Source organism: Ylistrum balloti, unplaced genomic scaffold, assembly GCF_031769215.1.
Source record: "Ylistrum balloti isolate Yb309-2 unplaced genomic scaffold, AGI_CSIRO_Ybal_v1 Utg371384, whole genome shotgun sequence".
Classification (NCBI taxonomy): Eukaryota; Metazoa; Mollusca; class Bivalvia; order Pectinida; family Pectinidae; genus Ylistrum; species Ylistrum balloti.
Genome location: NW_026782729.1, coordinates 131,094 through 151,475, shown reverse-complemented (window position 1 = coordinate 151,475; position 20,382 = coordinate 131,094). Strand labels below are relative to the sequence as shown.

Genomic DNA, 20,382 nt, shown 5'->3' with positions numbered 1-20,382 from the left:
TCTGCTCGTGATTATTGTTTTTCCATTGTTCATTTAGACATCATAATCTTTGAATTAACATGTGTTAAAATAATAAAGCAATAAGGCCTTGCTAACTTGACAATTTGACAATGATATCCGAAAGTTTTATTATTTAGATTTTTTTTATTCAACATCACCGAAGAAGTCCATGGGTTCCGTAGGTTATCCCGTATGAATGCTTAATCAGAATTCAATATACTGAAAACTTTCAAATTGAAAAATATCTGTTTTATTTTTTATTTATTTAATTACTTATTTTTCATTTTTATTTCGTATATGTAGATTTTCTTCTTGTCACAATAATTCGAGTGTTTTCGGACTACGGTTTAAATGGTAACCATACAGTATTACATGTGGAATGTGGTTGATATTCATAAAGTTAAGTTAAGTTTATTTCCGGTTCAGGACTAAGACAAGTCCTCTACACCAGACTCATATATGTAAATACATAATATACAGGTATAGAAAATACACATGTACATAAATATAGCTATAGTTAAAGTTTGATTGTTGCCCTATAGTTATAATAAAGTTCTTGATTCTTCCAGTGGTTGTCCAGTTTGTTTTTAAAAGAGTTTATATTGGGTGCCGATACTACTTCTTCAGGTAGACTATTCCATATTGATACTGTTCGTATTGAAAAAAAGTTTTTCCGTAACATGTTGTTGATCCGTTTGGGGAATATTTTTTTGAATTTCCTCGACTGCTGTGGCGATCTGCCACATCTCTCCATAGTGGTACAGACGTGCAACAATCTTTATCATAAACATTCAATATTTTATATAATTCAATCATATCACTTCTGATTCTTCTAAAGGCCAAAGTTGGTAATTTTAACTTTTTTAATCTGTCAATATAGCTTAAATTTTGCATCCCTGGGAGACTTTTGGTAGCTCGTCTTTGTACAGCCTCGATCTTGTCTATATGTTTCTGTAAATGTGGCGTTGTGTTTTATCCAATTTAACATGTTATTATCCTTATCTTTTTAACAGTTGAACTTCACAGAAAATGTGTGAGGGTGTACATATTTTTTAAGAGTTAGCTCCCTTCGCAGTAAAATTAATCCTTTGGTTGCATGCTACGCACGACATAAAATTAAAAAAAAAATCCCACAGATTAAATTAAAAAATCTCGCACATAACTTAATTAAACAAGTTCGGCCTAGGTCTACATTGGATACTGAAAGACTAGGTCTGTGTTTAATATACTATTAACGAACGGAGTAACCTTTGACCTCACGTTACACATGCATCCGGGCATTGATAATGGTTTCACGCTGAAAGGGTAATCCGTCAAACAGCACTCGTGGACAACGCATGCTTATTATGCTTTGACAGCGCTCAAATGAGTCCAGAAATCAGCTGATCCAATTATAAGGAGAAGGTAAGATATTCTTTTCACATAGTTTTGATAAAAATGTGACACGCACTTGTTAATTTACCTTTGAAGTATTTTACACCGGTACAATCCATAGACGCAACGTGTTTGTTGAAGGCCGCATGTTCTTACATTTCATTGGATTATCGTTATTTATGTCATCCAATGAAATAAAGATACTAAACCACTGCCTCTTTCGTAACTTTTTAAGCATATTAAGGTTAATTTTCTTTCATCATCATTTTCAATATTTTATCTATTTGATCAGTATAATTTATATGATTGTTACCCACGTGTTTGCTTCATGAAATTGTTTTAGCAGACGAAATTCAGTACGTGCTATTGTACTAACGGTACACGTGTACGCATTACCAGTTGAATTGTTAACAAACGTAGAAATTTATTCTTATTATTCCAGCCGAATTATTTTGATTGACGAGTTGTTATTTCATTTACATGTATTGTAATACTAACAGATATATCAATATAGATTCAAGTGCACTCGCATGTGTATTGTTAACAAATCGCTAGTGGAAAATCCCCCATACTGACGCAACCTAGATAAAGCAGAGAATAGAATTGCTCAATACTCATTACAGTGCAAAAACTAAATATCTTGCATCAGAATTGAAAAAAAAGTTGATAACCAATGGTTAATTATTCTTATGCCCAAAAGATACGGTCATGATCTGGTATGCATCTTATCATTATGTACATAAACTATTGCTTTGTGATACAATCACTTAGTGACATTGTTAAATTATGACCTGTGAATAAACGTAACAGTCTATATTGCATTTTCATTTATACAGCCAGTTTCATAAGCTTTGCTGACATACACTGGGATATCATAATATGAATGAAATTCAGTCTGTGCAAGTACCTGCTTTTGTTGCATAATTTTGTAAAGAGATTGTAATGTTGTATCTATATTAATTGCAACTGAAAAGAATCTGCTCAAGTCTTTAAAAAAGAAATGTTTTCATTATTACCAGAATGGTCATTAGAATCATAAATTACACACAATTATTGCTTGAATTAGGTTATACCCCAGTATTTTAAAGTGTTATGTTGGCTACTGTTACTTCTTTTTACAAATGTTTTGTATTATTATAGGAAGACACATGAAATTAGTATTGTAATTTTATTCAACGAGAAGAAAATGGATAACGTTGATGATACCAAAAATAAAAATAACAATTTTATTTTTTCATGTTTAAAACCAAGTAAAGTTAACATTTACTTATAATTAACAAAATCAGATGTGATGGTTGACTATTCAAAGTATTGTCACTAGAATTTGGTGATACAGTAGAACATTATAACAAAATGGACATAAGTAAACAAAGTTTAAGATATTTGAGACAAAGAACCTCACAGGTAATTCAGATGACCCAGACTCTTCTTCTTCTGTTTTCTTTTTGCTCTTACCTCCCTTGACTCATAAAAGGTATGTTGGGGAAACTGATTTTATTTGTGGAAAGAAAAATGTAAAATTAACAGTAAGATGTGTTTCTGACCTTTGGAATTTACCTTGTGGCATATGAAACAGTGGATAGCTAAAATTCTTAAATTGAAAAAAAAATTCTACATGTTTTAATCATTAATTAATTAAATGATTTCATTTATACAAGGTACTGATGGAAGAATCCAACAGATTTATGAGTCTTCCAAATATTTGAGGTCCCAATTGGATTGATGTGTTCAGCAGAGATAAACAAGCAGATTTGTTTTATGTTGGTATGAATGTATAGAGGAACACTCGTTATGCTGTCTCTCTGATAACATTGATTTCTTGCCACCAAGCCAGAGATAGTGATGAACCATCAGAAACTTGCTCTAAGGAATACCATGAAATCAGTGTCATGATAATCCTACATAATAATAAAAAAAAAAATCAATTTTCATTGTGGCAAAATTGATATTTTCTTTTTCATGATTTTGTTTCCATACAATGGGAGTAAATTACTACTAAAATTTCCCAATCAATCAATATGTTGACATGGTTTGATAATACATCATTTACATAATTCAATATATAAATATAATCATTTTATCAGTTTGGTTTTCATTAGGATTAAATGGGACATATGGGTCATTTGAAAAATTCTGATTGATAAGTATTGGCATATACACTTGCAGTGAATGCATTGAATATATAATTGTAAAGTGTAATAGGAAGCTGAGTAACAAGCTTGTACAAGTGAATAGAGATGAAACATACTAATCTGTGTTTCCCTATCAGCTGCAATATCAATTATGGTAAAAGGAAATTTTAAACTTGTGTTTGCCTCAAAGGAGCACTTCAATATATTTTACAGGCTCATCATGCAAAGGTTCCTTATTAAATTGTGATTTTTTTTGGCTGACCTTTTGAGACTTAAGTACTCTGTCCAGTACATGTAAACTAAGCTGCCCTCAGGGTAAATGCAAGTCAATAATCTTTTATATGTAACTTGAGAAATTTGCCAGATTATAATAAATAGCTTTCCTGACACATGAATTAAAAGCTATAGTATTATGAAACCATATGATTCAAATAATCCATTATACTGAGTAGTCACCTATACACCATACTACATATATTGCATTGAAAGTTTATATGCCAAGGACCTGATGCACTCACTACCTTTGCTTACTCCCTAATCACAAGATCTAGACCTACACTATATTATGATTACCAAAGATTGCTCACTATTCTACAAATAGGACTAGCAGGCCAGCCATCTTTCTGCTTGCACTACATTGAAACCTCTAACCAGTTGGCCATATCTCTCCCCCACCCTCTTCCCTATCCCATCGCTGGCTACAGTAGAACTCCACTTAAATGTTGCTAGTTTGTGTGAGTTGTGAGACAATTTTTATAGACAAAGGCAGAAGTAAATCTTGGATTGATTAACCTTGTGGGACTCCAAATCTTCATTTATAGTGCAAAAATGATGACCTCGTTAAAGAAGAAGTATTATAATCTTTCACTAATATATACTCTTTTACTATATTAAAGATCAATCATTTTGAAAGAAACCATCTCGATAATCGTTAAGTAAGTTAAATTAAACAGAATTTTATTTACAAGGTAAATGCATTATTTGTTTTTTCTCCGTTCAGATTTTTTCTAGGTAAATTTAAATATTCATGATAATATTCAAGGAAGCTTAGATACAGTAGGACAAAACACAGTCATAAATATCTTCAGTTGGAGAAATACAAAAAATCAGTTGGAGAAATGGAAAAAGGGCATCATTTTCATAAGAAGGAAAGCAGTCAATTATGCTTGATGGCATGGTAACAAAGATGAGTCCCTACAAACCAGGTTCTCAGCCATCTTATTTGTATTGATGATGTGCCTAAATGACCATAAAGGGAGAAGAACACAAGAGTGCTTCAAAGAACATGGAATAATACATATTTCCCGATGAATCAGTCTGCAATATGTAGCATAATAGTAGACATTTATTAGGTTTCAAGAAATTACTATGAGGTGATAGAATCCTATTATAATGGATGAATTAATAGTAGTAACCCATGAATTTGTTCATTGCTTACAGGCAATACTAGAATACATAGATATTTGTTGCTCTGCAAACTGGCTTCAAAATTGCTTTTATTTTTTTCTTTCTTTTGTTTAAAGTATATCTGTACAGAGTACGGTCCTTGCTTAACCTTTTAAATGATTATGTAGTCCAAGTAATTCTTACATTCAATTGACTTAATATCAGTCATGAGCAAATGAACCAAAAACCTCTATCACTATAAAAAGTAAGGAAAATAAGTAACCCACACTTGGTTGGCATTCAGACATTAATTACAAAGAAATTATCATTTTCACTTGCACATTGCATATGCCTCAAAAAGTCAGTTCTTCAGCTAAAGGCTGATACCAATGTCATGTTCCAAAGTCAAGCTCAATCATAAGTATCCTTATTTTAATGGAAAATAAGCAGAACTTAACCTTTTGGTGCAAAGACATATTGCGATAACTCAATCAATTTTTCCAAAGTTATGACTTAAAATTGAATAATGTAAGTTTGTGAATTGATCAAGTTTCTGTTTAGTTTACAGTATAAGAAACATAAGCAGTTGTACTAAATAAAGTCTGCTCCCTGTAGTTGTAAGTTGCCACCTCCACCTGACCTGCCCAGATGACAAAGATGGATGTTGAAATAAGTTGGTGATTAGAAAAGCTTGCAGTTTGCCAAAGTTGTAATTTGTGATAATTGTTAAAGTAAAAAGATATTTATATATATATAATTCACACTCTTGCTTTGTCAGAGCTGAAAGGTCTTGTTTAAAGTTGTTTACCTGAATTCTAACAGAACCTTGACTGTACCTGGTATCTGGCCAGGCAGGGTTATGCACTCTAGTTAAACTAACTCACAGGTATTGAGGTACTTGGGTCAGCATGATAGCATGGAACAGGTTAATCACAACCAGGTACATTTCAGAAATAGGAAAATTTCTTTTTATAAAAAGAAGAAAATGAAAAAATAAAGTTTGGTAGACATGTAACTGTTGATAGTTTGAACACATCATATCCTAATGATCACAAGTTTTGGTCCTGATAACACCGTTGATTACTGTGTTAAAGGTTTCACCCTAACATGGACTATTTCAGAATGGGGCTGCTGATTGGCCAATTGTATCTCATCTTTATCAAGTAGGTCACCAGCTTATTTATAATCCAGCTCTATCAGTATGTGATTTTTGCACTTGAAGTTGAGGTCAATGGTCTGGTCCCCAGGGTAGAGTTTGAAATAGTTGCCTTTATAGAAGTTATAATGCCTACAGATATTGGAAGATGGCTTTTCTCCAAGATCAATTGACACTCTACTCAGCAAGTAGGTAAGCAATATTTAACATAAAGTTCTTCCTTCAAAATTCATATAAGTCAGTTGAGTCTTGCATAGGAAAACATGCTTGTTAGCAACATGTTTATTGCATAATTGTTGTGTTAATATTTTAAAATCTGTTTAAGTAAATTGTATAGCAAAGCATGCTTGTCATAAACATGCTTATTGCATATTTAGTAAATTGTGTATTAAAGTATGCTTGTCAGAATCATGCTTATTGCATATTTAGTAAATTGTATAGCAAAGCATGCTTGTCATAAACATGCTTATTGCATATTTGTCAGCTGAGCAGTAAAGCTTGCTTGTCATAAACATGCTTATTGCATATTTAGTAAATTGTATAGCAAAGCATGCTTGTCATAAACATGCTTATTGCATATTTGTCAGCTGAGCAGTAAAGCTTGCTTGTCAGAAACATGCTTATTGCATATTTAGTCAACTTTACAGTAACATATGCTTGTCAGAAACATGTTTATTGCATATTTAGTAAATTGTGTATTAAAGCTTGCTTGTCAGAGACATGCTTATTGCATATTTGTCAGCTGAGCAGTAAAGCTTGCTTGTCAGAAACATACCTATTTTTTATTCATATTTGTAGGGATAAAGTCATATTATTCAGAACTTCCATCCACACACAGAAAATTTCTGATGAAGATGGTATAAAGTAATGCTTATGTTGAACTCATTTTTAGGTCCCTCATACATTAATACAGATTGTCATAATTTCCGTCATGTAGAATATATCAGTGATAACAAGTCTCATAGTAGCAAAGCCCTAACGAACCAATCCTCCTTAAATAAAAGTACTATTATGTGTGATATATTCATGTGCAGTGATGGATTATACCCTTCTAGGGTTCAGTGAACCGCATTTGGATGACAAGACACATTATATAATTAATTTGTACTTGGACCTAACAATAGTACATGTATACATCTGATAGGGTTACAGCTGTAAAAGATGTAGGGCATATTTGTTGTATAAATGTAAGTATTTATTGTCATTTTTTTCCATAAAATATGTAATTATGAAACACTTGTCCTGACTTCACCATTGATTAACTTTAGGTAGACCAAATTTTCTGTGGAGGTATGAAGTAAATGTACAGTATATATATAGCCTCACTTTTAACAGATCTTTTTCGTCTCACAAGGTTATATATATTACTGCAACGGTAATCTAAAGTTCATCAACTTATTGTATCAAAAGTGAATGAAATCACTTAACCTTTGTTTCATGACTCGTGACTATCCCATTACATCACTTCAACTTTTTGTCATGTGGAAATATTTACAGAAGAAAAAATCTACTGAATTTAAGTGGTTTGACTTGATGTCATTGCGTATGTTCCGCGGAATTAAGAATGTTATTGTCTGACACCAGAATTAGGAATATTTTGTCTGATACCAGTGTTAAGAATGTTATTGTCTGACACCAGAATTAGGAATATTTTGTCTGATACCAGTGTTAAGAATGTTTTTGTCTTACATCATTATTAGAGATGTTTTGTCCAACATCAATGTTATGAATATTTTGTTTGACATCAGTATTAGGAATATTTTTGTCTGACACCAGAATTGGGAATATTTTGTCCGACACCAATATGAGGAATGTTTTGTCGTACATCATTATGAGAAATGTCTTATTTGACATCAACATTAGGGATATTTTGTCTGATATCAGTATTAAATCTTGGGAAAATTTTGTTCAACATAAGTATTAGTTTCCCCTTGGCAATGATCAAAAGAGCTGAGAACTTTCATATAAATTTCTATCAGAGGTCAATCCTACATAAAATCAATGCATTCATGTGGAGAAGGATGATTTTCTACTCACATCATCTATGACACCTAATGAAAAATGTAACCTTTGGATAGGGGTGAATAGTGAATAACAGGTTCAATACCATACCACAACTTCCTAGTAAAGTAATAAAGATGTACTTACACTGAGGTTGAATTCACATCAAATGGTATGAAAATTGTAAGTACAGAAATTTCTCATCAGAAAATTGTTATTTTAAGTAACAGATATATAAGAAGAATATGTGATCTTGATTAGCTTAGGACCTTCAATATCATGATGACTGTTTCATATCTTATAGGTATAATGTCAGATTTAGAAACTAGGGGTTCATGTCATACTTCTGTTTGATTCTGTACAAATAATGTTTAGAAAGTTGATAGATGCTAGATAAAAAAAACAAGCTCAAATTAATGAAAAATATATATCTGTTCACACCTTAATGCCAGTTTGAATTTGCCATTTTCTATATTTCCATGATGGCTATCTACACAAGAGTTGTTGTTCTTGAAGTCGGCAATGCTTTCTGGGAGAATTAATATTTTAAGTGAAAATACTGTAATCTGGTTGGTCAAAAAATGAGTGGAAACTTGCTGTTTTCACTGAAATGAAAATATCACTTATATTTTCTCTGTAAAAAGTTATATTTCACTGTGAAAAGTGTAAGGAGTTTTTATAATCAGCCAACAAAAATATGTCTGCAAGCTGTGTAGTATCTGCCAAATACGTTGGGTAAGACTTCCACTTTAAATATTAATGAATGATGCCTGCTTGATTCTGAAAATGGACCAGAAGGAAAGCATTAGGTATTTACTGACCCACTTTAACAATGAGCAATTTCTACTAGAATTTTGAAATAGGATTTCTGTTTCAGGTGTGAGTTTTGTCCAAGCCTATTCAGAGATCCTTGTTGAATTATGTGATAAGTAATTGTTTTGGTTAACCAGTATCTTCGAAATATGCAGGTACAATTAGGCACCTAAGGGTGATGTTTCTGCACATCCGTCACTACATCCTGATAGTCACAGTAGCACTTTCAGAGGTAAATGTTTTGTTTATTGATTTCTCACAGGAACAGCAGTTGTTGATAAAGTAAAAAATTTGATGTTCAGTAGCAGAGTGTGTGGATGGAGTTATTAAAATGTCTTAAGTTATATTCATAAAGCAGGCAATGTCCTTTAACGTTATATCCCTCAGTCAAACTTTAGATTTTATGCTACCACTGTCTCAACATTGTCCGATTTGAGCTGAATTTGTACTTCGCTGAAGTCTGACACTGAATGAATACTCACTTCAAAGAAGTTGTATTTGTAAATGTTGTGAGATTATTAACTCTTACCGAAATTCCCTTGCAAGTTAAGTGGTAGAAGGGCAGATAATTAAACTATAGACCATACACTGTATAGTGTAGTTTCTTTGAAAGTATACAGAAAATGTTCCTGATGTTGATTAAGTTATATACATAATGAAACCTAAACAACACATTTAATTCACACATGGGATGGGATAGATTGATTTGACAATAAATACTGGTGGAAAGAGATGATCACTCAGGCCAGTAAAGGGCAACAGAGGTCATATTTTAATTATAGGATTGACGTATCTGCCTAACTAGAAAGTACAGTTCTTTTGGGCTGTTTCTCTTGATTTGTGTTAGGATCCATAGATTGGATTGAGTTTGCATTCTATCTCGATGCGGTATATTGCAGACGATTGATCGGCTGCTCGCTAGCTCACCTAACCTCCGTTGGCATTTTCAAGTTGGACAGCGTATTGATTTGGCATTTGTCAGTGTAATAAGCCACTAGAAAACAAAAACTGAACAAAAATTTTCTTATACAAGCACCATTTTACAAAAATAGAAAGCATTGCTTGTCAATATGTCTCTATCAAATTTAGTTAACATTATACCGAGGCTGCCTATGTTGTAAATGAGCTGTGGACCCCAGGCTTTACTATAGAAGGTCACCACTCTACAACAAATCTTTGGTTTAGGTTTGACATTGATTAGATAGCAGGGTAGATATGGTAAGACAGGGGGTCTGACGACCTGATAGTTTATAGCGTTTGAAATTCCTGTAAACTGCCTGTCTTTTATTTTTAATGGAGCACCTGCCTTCTGTGATGATGCTTAATTATGTAATGAGTATTTTTTCTTTAGAAACTTCCTTTGAGAACTCATATCTTGAACTAAATATGGACAGTGGTCACGGAACCTTGGGCATGTTTATACATGTTTTTAATGCTTTGATGGAGTTTTGATAAAAGTGCAGGAAGAAGGAATCATTGCCAATCATTACATGGAAAGAAAAGAGTTATTTATTTACAATAATTATTGAGAGGAGACTAAAAATTTTGTCTGATTGCAAGTATTCAAATGTAACTCTTCAGATGGTGGAATGTCGCTGAAAAATTCTTGTATCCCACTTGATCAATTTTATGACACTGCACATTTTATGACTTGCGGTGTTACCTACATGTATGTTTGTCCTGTCATGTTGCATCTCCTCTCGTTCTGCTGACATCACTCTAGCAACTGGGGATTGTGATAAAAATTTATACAAATATCAGCTACCCTAAGCTTTATCACTTGTGCTTCAGAGTTTTTAGGTCAAGGTCACAGTTTCTGTTTTATAGAGTCTTGTCAAATATAGAGAGTAATTTTTAAGGAGCGAAAAAATTCACGTCTTCCAGACATTTTCTATTGTTAGACTGCATTAATTCACATAGTTTCAATTTTTCATTAGAATAATGTCTCCAGTTATAAAAAGGAAATATGGTAGATTAAAATTATTATTGATCCACATGATGAGGCTTTGAACATTTTGAGTAGTGCAATGTATGATTGTATTTTTTCAGCTTTTATTGATTTAATTCTGTGTAAACTACAGCTGGAAATGAACCAAACTTCATAGTAATTTGAAATAAAAGGGTAGTCATTTGAGTCTGTCTTTGTACATGTTTTTATTTCATTTGTTGTTCAATATGTCTGGCTTTCATTAATAGGTTACCTTATCTGATGTTCTTGAACATTTGATAAATGCATAATCATTGCTAATTTGGTTGCCAAATGAAATGAGTTTTAAATGACATGTTGGAGCATTGTCTGAAATTTTAATTAATCTGGAAGATTTTATCATATATACTGCAGTTGAAAAAATGAAAATTAAATAAAACAGGATATGAGTTGCTTAAAATTGTGCATCCTGTCTAATTTATACTCATGCCATTTGTATAGAGGAAGTGATTTTCAGAGTGAACTTTGCATATTTACAACCATTGCTATTATGACTACACAACATACAGATTGTCGAATGAGAAACAGTTTTAACAGGGATGGAAACCTTTGACCGCTTTGTCATATCTTGTCCCATCCAAATCAATATAACTTTGTTTCTTAAGTATGTTTGATAAAAGCTATGGTTAAATGTAACTATATCTTGCATGGCTTTGTGTTTTAGAGTTTCGAGGTGAAGTTCAAGGTCATATTAGGCTTATTTTTGCTGATATTGACAATATTCATCCTAGATTTACCAAAGATTCAAGCTGTGGCAACATTTATCATTGATTAGAAATGTGCTAATCAGTCATGACATCATTTATCACATACTGGGGCTATGCTAATGATAACATTTATCATAGACTGGGGCTATGCTGATCATGACAACATTTTATCATAGACTGGGGCTATGCTTATCATGACAACACTTATCATAGATTTGGAATGTGCTAATTAGTCATGACATCATTTATCACATACTGGGGCTATGCTAATGATAACATTTATCATAGACTGGGGCTATGCTTATCATGACAACACTTATCATAGATTAGGAATGTGCTAATCAGTCATGACATCATTTATCACATACTGGGGCTATGCTAATGATAACTTTTATCATAGATTTGGGCTGTGCTTATTACTTGTATCCTTAAATGTTGTGTAGTGACATACAAGGGGTATTGTATGATATGTAATGCTAATGATAAGTTTTCATTGCAGTTAGTATTGAAAGACACATGCATTGTAGCATTATGACAACCATAGCTTACAGGAAATAAATGCCACAATAGCTTAATTTAGTTGGGTGATAAGAATATTGTCCAGACAGATTACACATGTATATATCTGCAGGAGAGCAACAGTGGATTAGCTGAATCATCAGAAATGTTTTCCATATATGTTATAACAGAATTGTTTCTGACAATTTTGATATCATAAATGCTTTTTAGGTATAAATTAAACTCTTAAGTCAAACTTTTTAGAATGCTGTATGGGAGTTGCTATTTTAAAGACTATATGCATTAATGACCCAAATTTTAGTGTTGTTTAGCCATTCTAAATGCTGAACGGATTAACGAGGCCCAATCTTTGGACAGTGTTAGTTTATCAGGTATTGACAGAGCTAGATACAGTAGGATATAGTGATAGTAGGTCATATTTACTTTGCTGAGTATCTGAGGAAGTCCACACTTGTTAGATTGACATTGTCCTTAGTAAAGTGGTTCTTAGTGAGCAGAACACATCTGCTGATCCTACACTGTAGAACCATGATCACAACATGTTTCCCAGAGATCTCAAACTGTAGAACTAAACTCATTACCTGGTTCCTACAAACCCCACACTGTAGAACCATTATCATTACTTGGTTCCCAGAGACCCCACACTGTAGAACCATTATCATTACCTGGTTCATAGAGATCCCACACTGTAGAACCATAACCTTTACCCATTTCCCGGGATCCCACACTGTAGATCAATAATCATTTCCTGTTTCTCAAAGATCCAAAACTGAGGAAACCTTGCTTTATTTACCAGTATATGATTAAAAGGGTAGTTATTCTTCTGACTGATGTTTCCTATATATAGTTCGAGAAGTGAAACACTTTCCTAACATGTTGGAAATTCTCAGCTATTCGCTGACCATCTCCTCCTCCCGGTAAATAATTTATTATATCTTCAAAAGTGTTGATGTAATGTTCCAATAAGTCAAACCCTGGATCTATCTACTATAATATACATTACAAAACCCGTTTTTTCACCCAGTAATGCAATTGCACAGTATTATGAGAAAAGATGAATACCTGGCAGGAGAAGTTAGTTCTAAGCCAGAAAACTCTTTATAATTCATTTTTCATTTGTGTAAGGGAAAATTCTCTTTGTGTAAAATACTGAATGAGATATCAGAGTAGTAGGTTTGGAGTATTATCCTCATGTATATTGTAAAGATGTCACACATGGGAATGATCTTGTGACTTTGGATTTTAATGGTTGCTTGCATATTTGTATGTATTTAGAATGGGCGAGGTTCATGTATAAATCCTGAATTGTGATATACTGATACGTACAAGTGTAATTAAAATGTACATATATTATGAGGTACATGTAATTAACGTTCAAGTTAATCTTAAGTTGTGAGCAAAATTTCCCACTAAATCCAGACAGATCACAAATGATTAGAATAATAAGAAAGAATAAGGTTAACAAAAATCGTCAAATATGGTAACATACACAATTTTTCTTGTCATTTTTAATTATGTCTCATTTATCAGCCATATACTACATAAATCTGGGTTCTTATATGTCTAACACATTTATCCCTTTTCTGACCTCATCATAAATCTCTATGACAGCTAGCCTCAGACTGTTGAAATATTCATATTTCAAGATTTAGCTACCTTAGTTACACTATCATAGCATCAGCTTTTCAAAAATTGCATTTACTCCATATGTATTACTGCTACTACTACAACTGCTGTTTGTATACAAGGATTAAGTTTAGTGAATGAACAGCTGGAATTTTCCCACATTAGACTAAAGTTGAAGGTAATATGATACTGCTGCTGCGCAATAACTGTTTTTGGAAACATCAAGTACAAAAGGGGCAAACTCATATGAATAGGTTTTTAAGTGCATTTAGATGGAATGAAAAAATGTTTTATGTGTCTTCATGTAATTAACAGTTTTGTTAAAAATATCTGCAGTTACAAAATTACACTACAGCTGAGTAAAAGAATTAAAAAAAAAAAAAAAAAATCAACTACTAAAGATATCATGAAATTTGGACATATCATGAATACAAAGTACAAAGTCATTATTCTGACTCTCGGGTGGTTTGTGCTGTCCTTAAAGAGGTTAAATAAACAAACTGAAAGTGTATGTGTGTATTCACTACTACACATGACTACTTCCGTACTAGAGTAAGTACGTATCATAGAATACTGTCCTTATATAGCACAGCGACTTTTCTAACCAGTCAGGGTTTTAATGTAAGCAAATGTTTTTGTTAAGTTTCAAAATCAGTAAAGCTTGTCCAGGTGACATGTGAAAAAACAGGACAAACATCCTATAGCTATTGTCAGTATTGGTGCTTTGGAAAGAGTTTCACTTTTTAAGGAATAGTGTTCTATTTACTGTTGATAGACACCAAAACTACTGTTTGTACGTACATACAGTTCCAGCCAACATGCAATGAATGCAGTTTGCGTCATTGAGCATGTGTTTTATCACGGGGAGGCCTCTTTTGATGCGTGAGAATCTGACGTCAAGACACTACAGCTGAGTACTATTGAGCCAGAAATAGCAACACTACGCCAGAGCCATGCTGGTTGGCTATACTTAGATGAAGGATTGGGATTGCTTGTAATCAATTTATGTAAAAACGGTGGAATTTCTTGAGCTCACACTGGCAAAGAATGGAATAGTAGCATACGTAAAAGGGTTAATATTGCTGGAGTATATGATAAGATAAAGTGGACAGTAACTATGGATGTTCTGACTTCCTAGTGGCTGGCTAACAGGTAAGGCTGGATATATAACATACAGGATATAATGTAGGCTGTGATTTCTCTCATACCATCTCCTGTATCTAAACGACACTAGCTTACTACAAATGTATGCTATAATGGACATGTTCACCTTGTTGGCTTTTAGTATCTTAATTGATAATTGATTGTTGTTGGATGCCAAAAAAGGTGTTTATTGATTATGTGCGACAACTCACCAGTAGGAACTGTTCATTCTAGAGACAAACTTAGGTAAATCAGGTGGAAAGGTATTGATCAAACTATATATTAATTGTGTGTGTTTCTTCTTGTCACTAAGAAAGTTGATTCTGATGACAATCAATACTCCCCAGAAATTCATTGCTGTAAAATGTGTGGGAAGGAGTATAGCCTGCACCGTTTAAATTGTATTTTTATATACTTTATTGATTGTTTTATTTAACTAACCATTCGATGGAAAAAGAAATTAACTTTTAAAATTTATTTTGCTTCCACGCTTGGCATTTTACGTGGTATTGAATTGTCATTAATACTCATTCATTCTATGTGTTAGCCCAGTTTAATGTTGCCTGCTAGAATTAATCTATTTGCAAATTTGGATATAGCAATGATTGGTATTCATGAGTTAATTTGACGCATGCTCCCCTGTTCGTGGTGAGACTTGGCTTTGGTATCAGCTGTTTTTGTCTTTACTACATAAATCTTTCCGAACCATTGCTGTAATGCCAAGTCTTATCAAGACTGGGTCCTTTAGTATAAGTAATTGCAAGGTAAGCTACCCGTGTTTTAAATGAGAAATCTCACTTCAAGGACACAGTCTACGGGCCAGTTTGGTGTAACTACCCTGAAAATATGTGACTACCTTGAAAAGCTGTACATGTGGGTACATGCAGTGCACCTGAAATACTAATATGATCCTACTTGCTACTTCCTTCGAGGAACTCTGCAGAGCACCTGGTGGCTTTTGCACTTCTCACATTGTTCTCATCTGTCAAGTAGCTTATCAGAATACCCATAGCCTGGCTATCTAAGATCAACATCCAATTCTGTGGAATGCTTCAGACCTACCCATAGTCCATTACTTCAGCGTTTTCTTCATAAATGCACCAGCAAAACATTGTCTCTGAATATTTCTTTGTAAATGTTTGTCTTTTATATTAGAAAAAATAATATTGTGCACTAAGATACAGTATAGAGATGATTCAAGTATGAATATGGCAGCACTTTCAGTACTTGTTAAATTATAGCACATTAACTGTATTAGGCATTGTTGCAGTTACGGTCCTTTTTATTCACCTACAGTTCAACTAATCTTACGGAAGAACTTTCTAGTGTGTTGGATGGAAATTGGTATTCCTATAACCTAATATTAGATACTTAAAACAAAATATAGAATTAATGCGTAAGTGTAAAAACCATGTCAATTTCATTGTCTCTATTTGTAGATAAAAAGAAATAAACATATAGGTATGCTGTATATGTCATTCAAGGCTGATGTAACATGAGAGGAAAATTAAAATTAATTTACCAGTTAAAAAAAAATCTAAAGGAGATGAAATAAAACATACTATGTCACTTGTCTGCAAGGCTAGATTGACGTCATTTTAGCCGGAGTCTACTATAGAGGAATTTTATGGTTAGGTAACTCATTATTAATCCCTTTTGTCATAATAGCTTGTTGGATTTCAAGAAGAAAGCAGATCTTGAATAAATGCCAATATGATAGGATTCATTTTGATACTTGAGCAGTACACACCAATACGTCACTACTGCAGTACTGAATGTCTAATTCAATGCTTCCATATAGTCCTGTAACAGTTAATCTGCATTATTGTAATCTCCTCTAAACTCTAGTAGATAATATACAAGCGATACACGTACAAACACCGTCCACAGGAATTAGCGGGGTGTAGCATTTCTGTCTATACAAGAGATCTCAACTGTAAACCGCTGTATAAAACATAAAGATCGCTGTCCAAATCCTTTGGTTTGTGTTATGTGAAGACCGGTGTATAAACCACACGATGATACACTGGATATAACAGGTATGATGTTAAAGTAGGGAGTAATAGAGATCTTATTGCTAATTGCACATTCAGACTGGTAAACCAAGATTAATTGAACTACCTATGCAAAATTTATTGGCATTAATTATTGAAGAGCAGTTAAGGATGTTTGCAGTTCTAGTGGACTCGGTTAAATGTCGGTTCTAGAATAGCTTTCTTAATATCAGACTAGTAATTGTATAAGAGTTAACCAACCTTATGATAATCGCCGAGTAATTGTGGTGCACAGGTAGGTGTGAATGTGGGATTATTGATAGAAACCTATTAGCTGATTACTAATGGGATGGATGAGCACAAATAATTGTATGTGAGATGATTTAGTGTGCTGGGGGCATATATTGGGTATGATTGATGTAGCCACCTTGCAAGATCACTAGAATACTGCCAGCGGAATTTACCATGGTTCTCCTCAGCAGTGAATTACTGTAGAACTGCTTCTGCTTCTAGTCAGTGCTGCAGCTCAATATATGTACCTGGCTTGTTGTAGCCGCCACCAGTATTTTGATTCCATCTTATACAACAACAACAACAACAGATTTCACTGGAAATTTTAAACATTATGGATATAGTGTTGAACAGGAGAGAAAATAAAACACTATGATTTTAAAAACTGATTTGCAAGACGTCATCCGATATATTGATTTTCATGAATCTTTGACATTTTCCTGGAGATTTTTGGTTCTAATATTTCTTGTTTTTTGTTTTGTCTCCAAATAGGACTTGGCTGTTTGATTACATCTGGGTTGCTGACTCAACATCTTGACGAAGAATTTGGATAAAACTCATTGCTCTGACTGCAATTCAAAGCACTCCAAGCAAATACGACTTTTGTTTTTGGAGTTTGAACTAATCACATAATAACTTTATAAGGCGATCAAGATGGATGTCGAATCGAGTGTAAAATGTGAACCTGGGAGCCCTCTTGGCCTGAGTAGGTGCACACAACCATCCCTGGATGAGAGTTTTGGTAGAGATGTGTTTGCAGACTACAATGTAGATGATTATGGATCTGACGGAAACAGTGGGGATAACAGTGGAGACATATCCCCATGCAGTATAGACAATGGTAAAATGGATTTTATATCCAGTTCTTTCTCTTCAGACCCAGAAAGTATGGATGGACCTAAACGTATATGTTTAGTATGTGGAGATATAGCATCAGGATATCATTATGGCGTTTCTTCTTGTGAGGCATGCAAAGCATTTTTCAAACGAACAATTCAAGGTAAGAATTTTAAACTTTACACTTTCCTCTATAAATTTATTTTTTCATGAATTTATGTCTTTCATGTGCTGCCTGCTTGAGTACCACAGTATATAAATAGAAACTAGGACTACACTGATTGTTGTGGTATGTAGTACCCTGGTAATATTGGTTTATGTTAGTGCATTTAGGTCAGCTTCTATCTGGGGTAAATGAAGATGTAGACTCTTTGATCTGATTCATATCTCAGCACTGCTTCATGTGTATTTATTCTTGTTTTGGCTGCGGTGTGATGAGGCTATGCCTAGATAATGACAATTGTATTATATTGAGGTGGAGCAGTTGAACTGCATGAAAACAGAGACACAAGTATGATAAGATCATCAGCGTTGCAGCACTAACATTTTTTTACATTCATCATTTGCTTGTTTTAAAGGAAAGAGTATTAAGAAATACTTGTCATGACAAGATTAGCAATTGCTGTGTAATGCCATAAAAATCATTATGTCTCTGAAATCTATAACATGTGTAGTACTTAAGAGTAGACTGAAGTTGTTGTTATAGAAGTAGTTATGTGATAGCTAGTGGAAGCATTTTCACCAATCTATACCCAAAGAACCAGATGGTGTGATGAGAAGGACAATTTCTTTTATCGTAAGGAATCATTTAAAGCTTGCATGTTCTTGCTGTCTCATATTAAATGTTCTTAAGAGACAATCATAGCTGATTTAGCTGACTACTGTGAATAGTGTCATACGACTAACCAAGATATGCTGAGTACATTGGAATCCTTCCATGCATAGACCAGGAGCTATTGAACTTGTCAAATTGCCAAGCAAATCAGAATCGCTGACCAGGATCAATAGAATTGTATAGTAAGGTGGCCGGTTATAACCCCTATAACAAGGAATGGTTGGCTCACCTAGGACACAGGCTCAATCTGGCAGGACCTAGAAAACTAGAGATAGCCAGAAAGCTATTAAAAATGTCTGTCACAGTAGATAGTCCCTACTTGTAATATGATGAATTATACAACCTATATGAACAGTGCAATCTATGTAATTCAAACACCTTTAAAATGACAAAATCTTTGAAACTATCAGTTCTTTTTTTTATAAAAATATTGTGGCTATGTGTTCATGTGCAGGAATCTGTTCAGCCAGTAGATTCACTTCCCATCTGTCAACTGAACACTTATCATACAATTAACAGGTGTCCAAAGGTGATAGCTATGAGTATAATTGTATTTCTGATATGCAGTGTATTTGCACACGGATACTTGTACCATTCACCAGGCTTAAAACTTTCCAAATCGTCAACTGATAAGAACCCCCCCCCTCCACACACACACACACACACACACACACACATGCATGAGTTACTTAACAAAGATTACATATTTATTTCATAATTGAAATGTGAAGAGTACTCTAGGGAAAGAGTAGGACTCCAACCCAGGGCCTCAGAACTCTCTACCAACACTGTTTACATAGCTATCTGGCCTCTAGTAATGTGTGAATGAAAATTTTTGAACTTTGTTTTACACCTTCCAATACACTTGATAGTTGTTTGTTCTATTTTTTATGACACCAGTCCTGTTATTGATAAGATGTTACCTCTTTTTAGATACTTTTGCACTGATCTGCTTGTTTATCAGTTTTATACTGTGGGGAAATCAACAAGTGTCAACAGAAATATCAAGTTTGCTACCATGGTAATTGAGAAATGCAAAATCATCCCATACCAATTGTATGACTTCATGTTCTTGTATTAGATTGAAAAATTGATAAAAGTACAGACAAAAAAACTGATAATAGTACGTTCGGACATTTAACCTTTTCAAAAATGCATGCACTAATGAAGCTAGTGTTTTTATTTGAATAGCATTGAGTGGAAACTAAATGCTTGAACATGCAGCCACATTTATCACCTCTCTGACTAGAATTTGTTACTGTCAGATGACAACCCCCTGAAAAAATTTCAAATTCCACACAAATAGAACAAATCAACTCAAAATTTTCTGAGCTCTGAATGTTATTGACCACGAGTATTCCGTGGAGATGGTTAGTAACTGTACTGAGTGTCTGATTTAGTGACAGATAGCCATTATAATTATACATATTGAAATATAAATGACAAGACAGTTGCCACTTTTAAGTACCAAACACTAGTGAATGTCAAAGTACATATTGATTCACTGAATAACTTAACACCACAACTAAAAAGACACCTGCCAGGGACAATGATAGAATTGTTTGACAGTTGAGTAGATCT

The 20,382-nt window shown here is 33.6% G+C and overlaps 1 protein-coding gene across 3 annotated transcripts in view; it reads left to right on the top strand.

The window, feature by feature from the left end:
* The first annotated feature begins 1,342 nt into the window (after positions 1–1,342).
* LOC132562258 (estrogen-related receptor gamma-like) overlaps positions 1,343–20,382 on the top strand; it is an 89,756-nt gene continuing 70,716 nt past the window's right edge. Inside the window, exons 1-2 of one of the 3 annotated variants that reach the window (XM_060226998.1) lie at positions 1,343–1,404; positions 17,622–18,129. In XM_060226998.1, coding sequence (XP_060082981.1) covers positions 17,784–18,129 — 346 coding nt within the window. In that variant the 5' untranslated portion in view covers positions 1,343–1,404; positions 17,622–17,783. Of the gene's footprint in view, positions 1,405–14,663; positions 14,854–17,514; positions 18,130–20,382 lie in introns of those variants that run through there. The other 2 variants (XM_060226996.1, XM_060226997.1) reach the window with 2 other exon arrangements.